Source organism: Chrysochloris asiatica, unplaced genomic scaffold, assembly GCF_000296735.1.
Source record: "Chrysochloris asiatica unplaced genomic scaffold, ChrAsi1.0 scaffold00021, whole genome shotgun sequence".
In the NCBI taxonomy this organism is placed as follows: Eukaryota; Metazoa; Chordata; class Mammalia; order Afrosoricida; family Chrysochloridae; genus Chrysochloris; species Chrysochloris asiatica.
Genome location: NW_006408539.1, coordinates 6,382,403 through 6,396,907, shown reverse-complemented (window position 1 = coordinate 6,396,907; position 14,505 = coordinate 6,382,403). Strand labels below are relative to the sequence as shown.

General features: G+C 38.8%; 1 protein-coding gene across 1 annotated transcript in view; it reads right to left on the bottom strand.

Annotated features, from left to right (window-relative positions):
- POLI (polymerase (DNA directed) iota) overlaps positions 1–13,988 on the bottom strand; it is a 24,489-nt gene extending 10,501 nt beyond the window's left edge. The window contains exons 1-7 of the mRNA XM_006837564.1: positions 13,946–13,988; positions 13,732–13,857; positions 9,803–9,967; positions 7,822–7,974; positions 5,199–5,435; positions 3,123–3,301; positions 2,183–2,274 (exon numbers count right to left, since the gene is read on the bottom strand). Of these exons, the coding sequence (XP_006837627.1) occupies positions 2,183–2,274; positions 3,123–3,301; positions 5,199–5,435; positions 7,822–7,974; positions 9,803–9,967; positions 13,732–13,857; positions 13,946–13,988 (995 nt within the window). The remainder of the gene's footprint in view (positions 1–2,182; positions 2,275–3,122; positions 3,302–5,198; positions 5,436–7,821; positions 7,975–9,802; positions 9,968–13,731; positions 13,858–13,945) is intronic.
- Between the last annotated feature and the right edge of the window lie 517 nt (positions 13,989–14,505).

Sequence of the window (14,505 nt, the reverse complement as noted above, 5' to 3'; positions counted from 1 at the left end):
TATATATATATATACATATATATACACACACACACATACATACATACATATATGTATATATACATATACATACACATATACATATACACACATATTACATACCACAAACTGGGCAGTTCAAGCTCACCAGCTATGGGTTGGAACCGAGTTGATGGCACTTACCATCCCCAACAACATATACATATATAACCATTCATCATTCTTCGACACTGCTCTATTCCAAAGACTAAGTCAGTAAATGCTATTTTTGCCAGTCTCTTTAAGTGGTATTATATCGAATACCAAACAGGGTTCAAGGTGGCTGTTGACTCTTCCAATAAAATAAATTGTAAAGGTAAACTGCTTGTGGTTTCTCTGTGTGCAGAACTGTCTGAGTCTCTGAAGCAGAGCAGCTGGCCCACATTCACCTGCACACACAGGAACAGCCTGTGGCACTGCCCGGAACCTGGGTCAGACTCAGCAGCCCCAGCTGCGTTGTGCTGGCTCTGTCTGTGCAGAATGGGAGCCTCACACTGCATGTGGCAGTCAAGGTGGAACAAGTGCATCCGTTTTCTGATACTTAGTCCTGCACAAATGACGACTACCATCATGACGAAAGCGTACCTACCCTAAATTGTTAGACCCATGATACCCTGTTTCGAGAAATTTCTAACACCAAAAAGAAAATCAAATAAATGGAAGGAAGAGAGGTAGTCTATAGAGGATTCAGGAATACAGGTATAATGGTAAAGAAGCATTTCTTGTTGCTAAGTGCCATCAACTTGGTTCCAATCACGATTCTGAGTAGCAGTTGGTGGTTTGAACCGCCGACCTTGTGGTTAGCAGTCCAGTGTTTATCCTACAACGTTACGCCAGGAGTCCACTAGAAGACTAAATTAATTCTTTGTTTAGCTTATGCTACTCTATTCATGTACTCATCATCCCAGCTGGCGTGTTCGTCGATCACACCCCTGCACATTCCCACACTCACTCACAGCACCATTCAGCAGCTACTGCCTTTGCGCTGACCCATGTTCTTTCTCACAGTCGGAGGCAAAGGAGATGTGAAGGCTTTCTGCTTCTTCTTTCATTGTTGCTTTTAATAATTTCCTTCCTCAACCACCACAAATGTGTACAGCTGTTCCTTAAGACCTGTAGCAGATTACTCCTCTCTGAATTTGTTCCTCTGGTTTTCCAATTGCCACAGGGAATAAAATTAAAATGCCTTTCTTTTGTGAGAGGTTTAGGAATTCTAGAGGTAACCAAAAAACCCCATTAGGCAACTGTGAGTAGCTGAACAGTCATGGTGTAACAAGAGTGTTGCTGGAATTACAAGGACGGTTTACGCAGTAGTTAAAAGAACTTGGCTCTTAACCAAAAGGCAAGCAGTGCACACGCACTGTCTCTCCATGGCAGGAAGATGTGGCAGGCTGCTTCTGTAGAGATTTGCAGCCCTGGAGGCCCCCATGGGGAAGTTCTACCCTGTCCAACTGGGTCGCTAGGAGTCGGAATCCACTCGACATCAGTGAGTTTAGTTTTGTTTTGTTTGGGTTATGAAAATGAAGACAAATGGATTAAATTTAGTTAAGGGTACTGGTGTAAAAGTCCGACTGAACCACAAGGTCAATGGTTCAAACTCATCACATTATTAAACAAAGTTGTCGTTAATCAACATGGTGACCGCGTAAGTATGTATCAGAGCAGAAGCATGCTCCGTAGGCTTTTCAAAGGCTGATTTTCTTTTTCCCCCAAGTCCAACGGGCAGGTCTTTCTTCTGAGTCATCTCTAGGTGGACTTGAACCTCCAGCTGAAAGTGCTAACTAAGTGTTTATACCACCCAGGGACTCTCTGCATTGCTAGTTTCCAATTAATCTGTAAATTCCAAGATAGAACACCAAGTATCTTTCCTCTCTAACATCTACAGAAGATATCTATAAGATGTCTTGGAAAGAATGTGCCCTTGGGTTATTTAAATGATTATATATTCCTGAGTGTTTTTGTGTACATCAAAACAAAAACAACCCAAAAAAACCCAGAGGGCACAGAAGCAAATACTCTTAAATGGTGTTACATGGAGGGGACTGTAATCATTGCAGTGAAACAAAATATGATAGGATGATGCTCTCCCATGTAAACTATCACTCAATGTACAATAAAAGCTTTAAAAATAAAAAAAAGATGTCTGGGAAAAAAGGACAATCACCTGTTCAGAAGACTACCAAGCAGTTCTGCAATCCTCTTTTTAGCTTCCACTTCTGATGAGCACTTTTTAAATGAGTCTTCTTCACTAAAGGACTACCGAAGAAGCTCAAATTAGAATGGCTGCACACCATAATAACTAGGTCCGCTTATCACTGTATAAGTCAAATAAATACTCCACACATTCTTTGCTAACTTACCTCGTGCACTTAGTTTGAGTCATTTAGTCCACTTTTACATTAACTCTTTATCTGCAAGCTACTGTATTGCACTAGCAAGTACACTGAAAGTCAAGAAAACTGTAAAGTTCTAGAAGTTTAGTACCAACTCTAAACTTAACTGTACAATAACAGGAAAGCTTTTACTCATCTGGGACTTGAATCTGAATTTAACCTTGGGTAGGTTGTGCAATTTGTATTCTAAAGTATACTACCCTTACCTTAAAAAAAGGAGAGAAAGAAGGCAGCAAGGCAGGGAGGGAGGGAGGGAGGGGCGCAGACTAGCACGACTTACCTTAAAGAGCTCATGAGAAGACTCAAAAGATTACTATCCAAAGCACTTAGCCAACTGACTGCCACATAGGAAGAAATCAACTCGTGCTTAGTGGGTGTGTAAACCTATCCCCATTGCCTAGCCACTGGACTACTCTGAAAATGTATTTGTTTTAAAATGCAACATATTGCCTCATATAAACAACATAAGCAATTACAACAGGCAGATTTCAATCAAAGCAGTTAATTTGAGACTTAATGTTATTAAAATTAAGATTTAATTCAAAGTATTTACTAATTCAATAATGCAGAATCCTAACAGAAAAGGAATCATGTCATAACCTAGTAAGCAAAGCAAGAACACGGCAAGAACACAATACTAAGACTAGAAATCCTTATTTTCAATCACATGACCAGAAGCACTCAATGAAAACCCATGTCATCACAGTTTACCTGAGGTGGTCCTGAGGGTGTCACAGGTGAGTTATCTTCTCCAAAACTGAGCTTCTGGATACGCTGAGCAACTGAAACGCCTAACTCCTTTATCAACAGTGTGGATGAAAAGGCTTGAAGATCATGGATGCTACTGATACCCAGTGCTTCTAGACGTTTGGCAGTCTTATAGCCAATGCCTAGACAAAAAGCAATGCGCAGTATTGTTAGAGCTCTTCTTCTTAGAATAAAACAAATTCAAATATTCTATCAGCCACAGTTTTAAGTACTTGATTTGTATTTTGCTAAGGTGTGGTGCTATTGGCTAGGCACTGAACTGCTAACCACAAAGCTGGTGGTTCAAACCCACCAGGCTTTCCTTGGGAATCCTATACAGGGTGGCTATGAGTCAGAACTAACTTGACAGCACTTAACAACAAAGTCAAACTTTATTTGTAAATCAGGTTTTTCTTCTAATCAGGGCCTGACTTCTGTGAACCTTTTGGAGACCTTACAACACCTAATATAATCTAATGAATACATTATGTTAAGTGCCATCAAGTCAGTTCCAATTCACAGCCATTCTGTATAAGGTTTTTGAGGAGCAGGTGGTGGATTTGTACCATCAACCTTGCGGTTTAGCAGCCCAGTGCTTATCCTACAGCGCCATACCAGGAATCTAATGACCACAGTCAATAAATGCCATCTTTATAAAGTGAAATGTTTACTACATGTTACATAATACTGGGGAATTATTCAGTCATTATGGTTTTTATTCATATAAAGAAAGTCATTAGCTCAATTAATATTAAATTGCCTGTGTTTATTAGTTAATTGATTCCTATACAAAACACATTTATTCAAAAGTTATATCTGGCAACAGTTATCATGCACAATACAAACAAAGGCCTGAAGACAAACCAATAACCTAGCAAAACTCCTATCACAAAGTTCTTGGTGCTAAAACTCAGTCACACTTTGTTCCCAGGAGAAATACTCAAGCCATTGACTATCCCTTAGCCCTCTCACTCTTTTTTGTTTTTAATAATATTTTATCGTGTCTGCAGTGAATGAAGGTTTACATAGCAGATTAGGTTACCATTCAAGGATTTCCACTCAAGTTGTTCAGTGACACTGGTTACATTCTTCACAATGTGTGAAGAGTTTTGCTACATCCACTCTGGTTGTTCATTCTCTATGTAAGAATTATACAGTTATGAGTTTCCTCGCACAGACAAAGTAGTATGTCAGAGACAGGTGTGTAGTGGAATTATGAAAGTGAACTGGGAGGTATTTGCATACATTAAATAAATGAAATAAATGGCAATGTGGAAGTAAGAAAGAAAATACAAAGTCTGTGTGAAGCAGGGACAAGAACTCAAAATGGCAAGCTGAGTGAGAAAGCTTGTATCAGTATAAAGGCCTTGGTATGTTACAAGCTGACAGAGCAATTTCTGTTCACAACTCAGACCCAGACTCATCCCAAAACTATATGAAAAAAGGTGGTGCATTTTGGAATCACCTAGACACAGGTTAAAAGTCTGAAATCTAGGCCACCTGAAGAGGTAAGTTTCCACCGTCTCAGAAAATTACTTTCACAGAAAATCTACTATAACATCTTATGTCCCAGCCAATGCCAAAGAAATAGAATTTTAACATAACCATGATTGATATTCTCAAAAATCTTCAATATTTGATCTTCAAAGATACAACTTCCTTGCCCCAAGACCTGAATTGTTCTAGGAACCTGCCGTAGCTACCTTACAAGATTCTTTCAAGAAGTGCTAATATTACATAAATACTCCCCAAACAGTAAAAGGCCAACTCCCCTCTTTACATGCAATGAATGGTATAAAAGTATAAAGGATCATAGAATGTTTACAATCATATTCTAACTACACAAAAGTATGTGGCAATGGCAAAGTACTTTCATATATTTCCTAATATGTGTTCTAGGAAACAACTAGTGTTTCCAGAAAACGAGTGGTTTTTCAAAGGGCCAAGTATCCACAGTCAAAGAATTACACTGTGCCTATAACTTTTAAAACTAGAGAAATGCAATAAAGCAATTAAAGATTCTCAACTCTTTTCTCTTACCAGGCATTTCCTTTATGTGGTTCAAACTACGAATGAGATCTTGACAACTTTCAGGTAACAGGACAGTTTGCTGATTTGGTTTAAAGATGCCAGACACTAATTTTGCCAAAAGTTTATTCGAAGCCACTCCTGCGCAGCCAGTGAGACCCAGCTGATGACACATGGCTTCCCGTATCTCTGCTGCAATCTGAGATCCAACAAGTAGCCTGATATGCAAGATGTCATGCAGGTTTATAGCTATAAAAAGAGACAATATCCTTCAATATCACACTAAAATAGTTCAATCTTCTTATTTACAAACGTTTTAAGAGGACAAGGCTTAGAGTAGATCACCCCACCCCCCGCCACCACCACCACCACATGCAACCCACTGAACTAATTTTTTTCATTCCACACAGGATTCCTGGAAACAAATGCAAGTGAATCCCAAAGGGCTGTTATAATGAATGTATCCTGGGAGTGTTTCATTATTAACAGATCATAAACTTTTCTTTCTCAGAAAAAAATTCCCACAAGCATTAGGAAACTTTTACTCAGGTTTCACTGTGAAAACACATCCAAGTATACTCTATATAATAAGAAAACTAACCATTCAGTTTTTGTTTTTTTTTTAGCGCTTTTATGGTTTTATTTAGCACAAATAAAACTTGAAAACAGGCTGTCTATTCATTTTCTTCGCTGCGCAGCCTGGCGTTAGGATTGGTGACTCTGATGGCCAGCTGGGCTGCTCTTTCCACGATAGCTTTACGGTTCTTGGAGGAGACGTTGTGAGCAATCTCTGCACAGTAAGATTTGTTGCACATCAGCAGCACCTCCAGCTCTTTGACGTTGTGGACCAGGAACTTGCGGAAGCCACTGGGCAGCATGTGTTTTGTCTTCTTGTTGCTCCCATAACCAATGTTGGGCATTAAGATCTGGCCCTTAAATCTTCTCCGTACCCTGTTGTCAATGCCTCTGGGCTTGCGCCAGTTACGCTTAATTTTGACATAACGATCTGATTGGTGCCGGATGAACTTCTTGGTCCTCTTTTTGACAATCTTGGGCTTCACCAGGGGTCTGAGGGCAGCCATGATGCCGGTCGAAATGGCCACCTCCTCCGTAGGCAGCACAGAAGAGAGAGGGGAGGGGGCACCATTCAGTTTTAAAGAAAACAATCTCTAATCTTTATGTACACCAGTTAAGAGATCTTTTACGAAAAAATGAATAGAGTAATGAAATTATGTAAAAGCACATTTTCTCAGGTGTGAAAATATTGGAGTTCTATGAGACTGTCCATATCAGGAGACTCGTATTAGAAGTAATTAAGGAAGCAGAGTCCTGATGTGCGATTTACTTTCAAATGGTTAACTAACCAATTGAGAGCGCGCACGCGCTCCAGCAAAAAGTAAATGTGGCAATATGAGCATCACGAAAGCACCCACAGGAAAGGCATGCTGGGTCTTCTTACACTGGAGTCGTGGTCTGTAGGTGCCATGGAGTCAGGTCCAACTCATAGCGACCCTGTATAGGGTTTCCAAGGCCTCATCCTTCTGAATCTGCACAGGGCCTGGCAGGTCAAACCACTGACCACATATGTGGTTCACAGCCCAGTGCTCAATCTACACAGCCACCGTGCGTCTTTCACTGTACTACTCTGTCAGTTTTGCTGCAAATTTGAGGGGGGATTTTTTTTTTTTATTGTGGGGAATGGAAGTAATTTATGATTAATTAGACATTTTCATTTTAGGATATAAAAACCAGTACTCAGTGATCTGAGTTTGGTTTGAAAAAATTATATAAAAATGTTTTTAGAATCCTTTTGTTTAATAGACCTTGTAAGTAATAAAAGAGCATAGGTAAAAAGACAAATATATTAGTATGAAGAGAAGCTTCAATTCTTGTTCTAGAAGAAAAGCGTAGCTCTACTTGTCTTCAAGATTGGGAAGGACTAAACTGGAGAATAATCACCTGCTCCCAAAGAAGTTGGGATCGAAGAGCAAGAACCAGAGTCATTTGTCTTCTATGCGGTACGATGTGCAAGTCACCAGCACAGACACAAGATTCCTGAAAGCCTAATCAGTTATTGATCAGAGCTTACTGCTGCCTATTTTCCAATATAAATATCACTAGAAACACTATTGGTCTTTCACACCTTAATATGGGGAATGAACCATTGCGGTTTGTTTTTGGTAAGAGTTGGCAAAGATTATCTGAACTGATTAAATAGGAGGTTGGAAAGAAACTAGGCACATGGCAGTTACGGTTGGATAAGATTCCAAAAGGAGTAACTAGGAACGTCAGAGACCAAAAAGAGTGCCTTGAAGGATTAGCAGGGAACAAGTAAGCATCAGAGATCAAAGACCAACTTAGTCTACAAGTCAAACTCCTGGTTCTTATGAGAAGAGGTAGACTATATCAGAGATGAAAACAGCACAGAACACTGAGCTGCATGTCATCAAACTCTCATTTTCTGCACACTTTGTTTGGAGTATCTATACCGACTTTTAGTTATTCTAGACAGACTAGCTATCACTACACCTCCAGCAAAAGTCACGGATGTGAGAGTGACACAGCCACCTCACAGGGCAAGAAGAAATAGACGTATTTTGCCTTACTAAAGCAGAATGAGTAAGAATCCACTCACCCTGATCATTGTACACGTGGCCACACACAGTCACTGCTGAATGTACATCACTCGGAAGCTGCTGTAGTCTCTTCTCGACGATGTCTGTTACGTCCACAAAATTTTCATCAAAGCCAAGTCTCTCAACAACTGGACTAAATTCTTCCAGTAACTCTAAATGGAAATAATCATGCAACACAGATGTAACAGAAACTATAATGGAAAAGACTTAACAATTTTAGGCTTAAAAATTACATCCAATATTTGTTAAGGGTCTTATATATATTTACAGTTCCACAGTTATCTTTAGGAAAGCCCTCAGTTAACTATGACTTTTTTCTGCATTACACGTTGAGTTGCTATCGTTGTTAACTGCCTTTGAGTTGATTCCAATTCATAGAAACTCTGTGTAATTTCCATGGGAAGGCTGATGGGTTTGAACTGCTGACCTTGCAATTAGCAGTCCAGTGCTTATCCTACAGTGCCAAACCACAATTTCATACTTTGAGCAGAGGTAGTATTTCCTAACGAGACAATTCCACAGTATCTTGGGCAGTTATTCATGGCATCAAGGAGATGTTCTACCCAGGTTACTTTTATGTCTGGAGGCCATTAAACATCAATGCTTATAGTTAATCATGATCTTGAAATGGTGTATCAAGAATAAGTTACAGTCAACTTGGTGGTGGTGATGTGCCGTGGAGTCGGTTCTGACCCATAGCGACCCTGTACAGATTTTCAAGGCTATAAATCTTTACGGGAGCAGAAAGCTTCACCTTTCTCCCATGGAACAGCTGGTAGACTCGAACTGCTGACCTTGCAGTTCACAGCCTGATTCATAACCACTATGCTACCAGAGCTCCTTAGGAAAGTCAAAACAAGTACTAATATATTTCAGCTCTATTTTCCACAAGTTTGAAAAGGCAAAGTGAAAAATAAACAAAAAATTTCCAATTTTTACTGAGTCAACCAGAAAAATCATTTACACCATAATTAACAACAATGCAGTATTCTGAATGGTCAGCCCTTCCTTGAGGCATATATACCTAAATATTGTTATTGTTGTTAAATGCCACTGAATTGGTTCCGACCCAAAGCAGCCTACAAAGGGTTTCCGAGGAGCAGCTGATGAGCTTGAACCATCGACCTAATGGTTCAAAGTGACTTTGCAGTCTAACGCATTAACCCACAGCGCCACACCGGAACTCCATACCTAAATGAGGAGTTTTCAAAAATTTGATGGAAACATCCATTACCTTTTAATTTAACCTTTCCATGAATTTTTGATACTCCCATATCTGCATATGCCAGTATGCATGCTTTTTTATTTTTCCTCTAATTCGTGAAAACACTAAGATTCAAACCCAAACCTTGGCATGAAAGAGTTTAGCTCTATGCAATATTTAATATACACAAAAAATACTAAGAAAAGATTAATATAACTATTAATTGTTTAATAATTTTAAAATCAGTTTTCAGTTGTGCTGATCAAACATTACTCTCACAACCAAGAATGAGACAGAAAATAGCAAATTACTCAGCAATTCATTTAAATTTGAGATGTACCCAATTTTTATGGAAAACAAATGAATAGTAAGTATGCTTAGGAAAACACCTCAAAACTGGAGGGAAGGGCACTTTTTACAAACACAGACTTGCATTTATATGTATAAATACACAATAAATTAAAATTTTTAATATTTGGTTTTATTTATGGTATGTCATCCTATTTTCTCAATTTTAGATTCTGCTTTACATGTTTTCTGGTATGTATATATAAACACCAGTCATGACACGATTACTGCCAACTACACATCTTTTTAAAATCACCTTATATAAAGGCAGTCTCTCCAACAGATGTATATATTTTTTTTAAATAAGTCCTGAAACAAAAAATTAGGAAAAAAGTAACTGAATTATGGCATTCCACATTTATTAAAATGGAGTAAACAGGCATTGCATACAAAAAGTAATGCTAAATGTGCCTGACTAGATTCTGTACCTGTAACCTTATATGACATCTCTCTGTAACGAGTCAAGTCTTCCCCATTAACCAGTACCAGCTGTGGACACTTTTCTTTTGCATCTCTGACATTCATAAGTTTCTTAACGCCAAGTTCTCTGGCTTCATAGTTGCAGGTAACCACCAAATATTTCTGCTGAACTCCTATTAAAAGGAAAAAAAAAAAAATCATGAAAAGAAGTGAGCAGGATTGAAAAAAATTTCTTTAAAATGCGATTACTACTTCCATTTTGGAGTCCCAGTGTAGCACCATTGGAAAAACACTAGACTGCTAACTGCAAGGCCAGTGGTTCAAACTCACCAGCTGCTCCTTGGAAACCCTGTATAGGATCGCTGAGTCAGAACACACTCGATGGCACTTTAGAACTTGCATATTCAAACTAAACTCAGTGGTTAACAAGTCATTTCCAACTCCCAGCAACCCCATGTGCTATAGAGTAGATCTGTACCACAGTTTTCAGGGCTGTGACCTTTCAAAAGCAGACTGCAAGGCCTTTTCTCCAAGGGGCCTCTAAGTGGGCTGAAGTAACCTTTTGGTTAGTAGTGAAGTGTTTAATTGCTTCTACCACCCAGGGAATCCACTGTTTAATTGTAATCTGATAAACTGTAATGCAACCTGTTTTAATATAAACCAAAAGCCCTGTACTTCAATTAAAACAAATACTTCCATTCAAAATTCTACAAAACAGGAATACCAAGGTTTTAAACTATCTCCTACTTAAGGGTTAATATCAATATATGATTTCTTATACCTCATTTAAAATATTTGGTTGCTTTTTCCTACCTGGGAGAAAAAAAATCATTATAAAATATTCAATACTGGGTAAATAGTAATTAAGGAGTCATGGTGTGGTGCTGTAGGATAAGAGCAGGACTGCAAGGTCTGTTTGAACTGGAAAGTCAGTGGTTCAAACTCACTAGCTGCCCCTTAGGAACCCTATATAGATGGAACCGACTCGACGGCACTTGACTATAACAGTAATGACATGTTAGGTGAAGGATCAATTATTTCATACGCAAAACTCAACCTGGGCATTTTATTTCTTGAGTTTAACAAAAGCAATCATAAATCAGTATCATCGCCATCAAGTGCTGTTGAGTCGGCTCCAAGACACAGCGACCCTTTATAGGGTTTCCAGGAGCAGCTGGTGGGTTTGAACTGCCAACCCAAGCAGTCCAGTGCTTATACAACAGGGCCACACATCTTGTGGCTATAAATCCAATCTTTCTAGGATCTGTTTTACTGACATACACATTTATAACTGCGTTGCTGCATGCACTCAAGTCAATTCCAATTCACAGCAACCCTGGATGTGGTTTCCAAGACGGTAACTCTTCATAGGAGCAGAAAGCCTCCTCTTTCTCCTGCAAAACAGAGCTGGTAGATTCAAACTGGTCTTCGTGGTTAGCAGTCCAACGTGTAACCCACTAAGCTTGTGCCTTTAACTCTAGGTCATGGTTTACCAAAAACATAAGCCAAGTAAAAAACTGACTGCAATTAGTAGTTGCTGCTGGAAAAATTCAAGTACAGGCTTGTTACGTGCTATTGCAACTCAGACTGACGCTGGACAGGGTTTCCAAGGAACAGCTGGTGGGTTTGCATTGCTGACCTTGTGGTTACCAGCCCAGTGCTCATCCTATGGCACCACCCCAGGACTCCAAGCACAGGCAGTCCATGGGTTATAAACGAAATAATTTCTAGGTATGTTTGGCAAGCTGAATTTGTAGGTAAGTCATAGCAGACACATACAGTTCTTATGTAATCTTAATTAGTGCAATAAAAGACTCCGTTTTTTCAGTTATATATTAGCCGCAAGTGAAGGTGACAGTGATTAATTTGTTGCAGTAGGGACTGGTTCAATCATTTCAAAGTGAGGGCAAATTTACTTCAACATTAAAGGGCAAGTACTGCTTGCCTGCAACCTGTGGACTTAACTGTGCTTATCTTCAGAGTCAGTAACTATAAAGCAATGTTCTGTTACAAGTGCCAACCTGAAACAATTGTTAGGGATCTCCCTCCACAAATGTCTTGATCACTGAACTTGTTCTCTTTTTAGTTATCTGCAGAAAGGATCACAGTAAGGAGGCATTATGAACTGCCTCCCTATCCAAATGATTAAATGATGATCAACTGTACAAGTGAACTTCAAAAAGTTCATAGAAAAAGTCCATTCTTTTCCATACTTTTTTGAATCCCCCTCAGATAAAATTCTAGTAGCTGGTCACTTATAAAATAGCTAAAATTATGGATTTCTTTTTAGACAAGTAGATGGTTTACCACTATAAAAATAAGTACTGAAAATATGTAAAATATGGACATTCAAAAAAAAAAAAAAATGAGTTCTCTGCATTTATTTCTAAATTTGGAGTCACAGGGAATCAATTAAGACTCATTAGTGAATTATATGAACAATCAGATTGGTAATTTCTTTAACTAAAAAGGCACAGTCCTTTCATTCAGAATTAAATTATATGGGCCCAGCGTTGTCCATCACCAGCTGAAAGAATTAAGCCCTCACCTAGTTGGTAAGGAGACGTTGCTTTTGTTTTTTTCTAAGACTTTCACTACTAGTGTCCAATTTAAAGAGTATTGTGGCTTAGGTGATAGTCTGCTAACATAAGGTCGGTGGTTCAAACCCACCAAGGAAGAAAGAGGAAGCTGCCAGCTCTCATACAGATTGACTCTTGAAAACCCTATAGAAGATCGCTAAGTCGGAACTGACTAAAGGGTGACGGGTATCAATCATTTTACAATTACTATTCATCCACGCTCAGTTACACAATCCTTTTGTGTTAAGCATTAACTACAAGGCAAGGGGAGTCCATGTGGTGTTGTAGGATAAGCACTGGACTGCTCGCTGCAACCTCAGCAGTTCAAATCCACAGTTGCTCCTCAGAAAGCCACAGCCTTTAACAGCGGAGCAAGGAGCCCTGTGGCACAGTGGCTGAGCACTTGGCAGCTAACCACAAGGTCAAAAGCCAGAACCCATCAGCCACTAAGTGGGAAAAAGATGTATCAGTCTGCTACCATAAAGATTTACAATTTGGGAACTACTGAGGGGTTAAATAACAATGCTACTAGTTACAAATTGCTTTAAGGAGAAAATAGACGCACCTTTGGTCCTAATTCTTTGACACCTTTAAAAATTCTACAACTACGACTTACTTTGGGCATGTCAAAAACGAATCATCCTATTGCTCTCGTTCTCTGGTGAATCAACTAAGCTAGGCCACGTAGGGATTTATAACAGCCAAACTAGGCAATAAGAAGATAGCAGCAAGTGAATCAAAATTGCTCAAAACATTTATATTAGCACTAAAAACCGAATAATCCTTCTTGCATGCCAACAACCTCCCCCACACCTCACTGACACACACACAACCCCTCTGCTTGCCCCAAAGTAAAATAGGCATTATTATTAAAACAAGCTATCATATTAATAAGTAAATCCTCAATGCAAAATTTTTGTTTCCTTTTTTAAAACGTTGTTTTAGGAAAACTTGTGTTGCTATCAACCTTAGGCGTTGTTCAAATCCCAACTATCTTGAAAGACTTTATACTATTTAAGTTAATTTCCAAAGGGAAGGGATCAAAAATTTTCTATTTAAAATGTAATAAAAAACTTTAAGAGAAATGAACCTTACAAAATTTCAAACAAATCAAGCTACTGACACAGAAACCTAAGTTTATTCTCGCCTCTATGTTCACCTGTTCAGTTGACATTGCATTCTCTCACCATTTATTAAATGAATCAAAGTTTACTATCTGTAAAGCATCTAGAAGAATCATTTCCAAAATGTTACATTTAAGTCTTCCTTAATTTGGCTAATAAATCAGAAAAAAAAATCAACAAATATGAGTAGTTATCCAATCATTATACAATGAAAATATTAACATTCAGAATTACCTAAAGGTTTGCCCTTTAGTTCAGGATTTGAGATCATTTCTACTTGTGCATAAAAGCAATCCAGATCCACATGTACTATGACTCTGGATGAAGTACTTCCTGTTGGTACCACTTCATGGTGAATTGCTGTACAATATGCAAAACACAAAAAATATATTCAGACCGCTTATCATCACTGAGTTACTGAGAGTTCTTTAAAACATTGTTAACTGACAGGTGAGAAAGGATAGATAATCCAGCAGGGGCCCATTGATCATGTCGGTATCATTTTGGATGTGCCACTCTAAGACAATGTGTTGGACCAAAAGGACAGTTTGAACCGCAAAGTCAGTGGTTCAAACTCACCAGCCACTCCTCCGAAACCTTACACAAGGTCAGAGTCAGAAACGCCTCACTAACATCATCATCCTAACATGGGTCCAATCGTGGGTCCTGTTCACTTACTCAGCATTTCTTGTGTACTGCATTTTTCTGAGAATAATAAGGGGGGGGGGGGAATGATCACAATTACAATAGCTAATATTATCGCTGGAAAATTTAGTAACCTTTAAGGCTAAACTGGAAAACGGCAGAAAAGCCAAAACATCACCGATTTTCCTCTAACTAAAAGAAATCTTAAGTGGTACGTCCTTGAATGTAAAAAAGAAATTATTTGAAATGTTAAATGGCATTAAAGAGAACCTAAGGGTTTCACGACTTAGGTCCCGTATGAGAGGAGGAAAAAAATCAGATTCATATATTCCTACTGTCTAGAATCGCAGGATAAAGATGAGG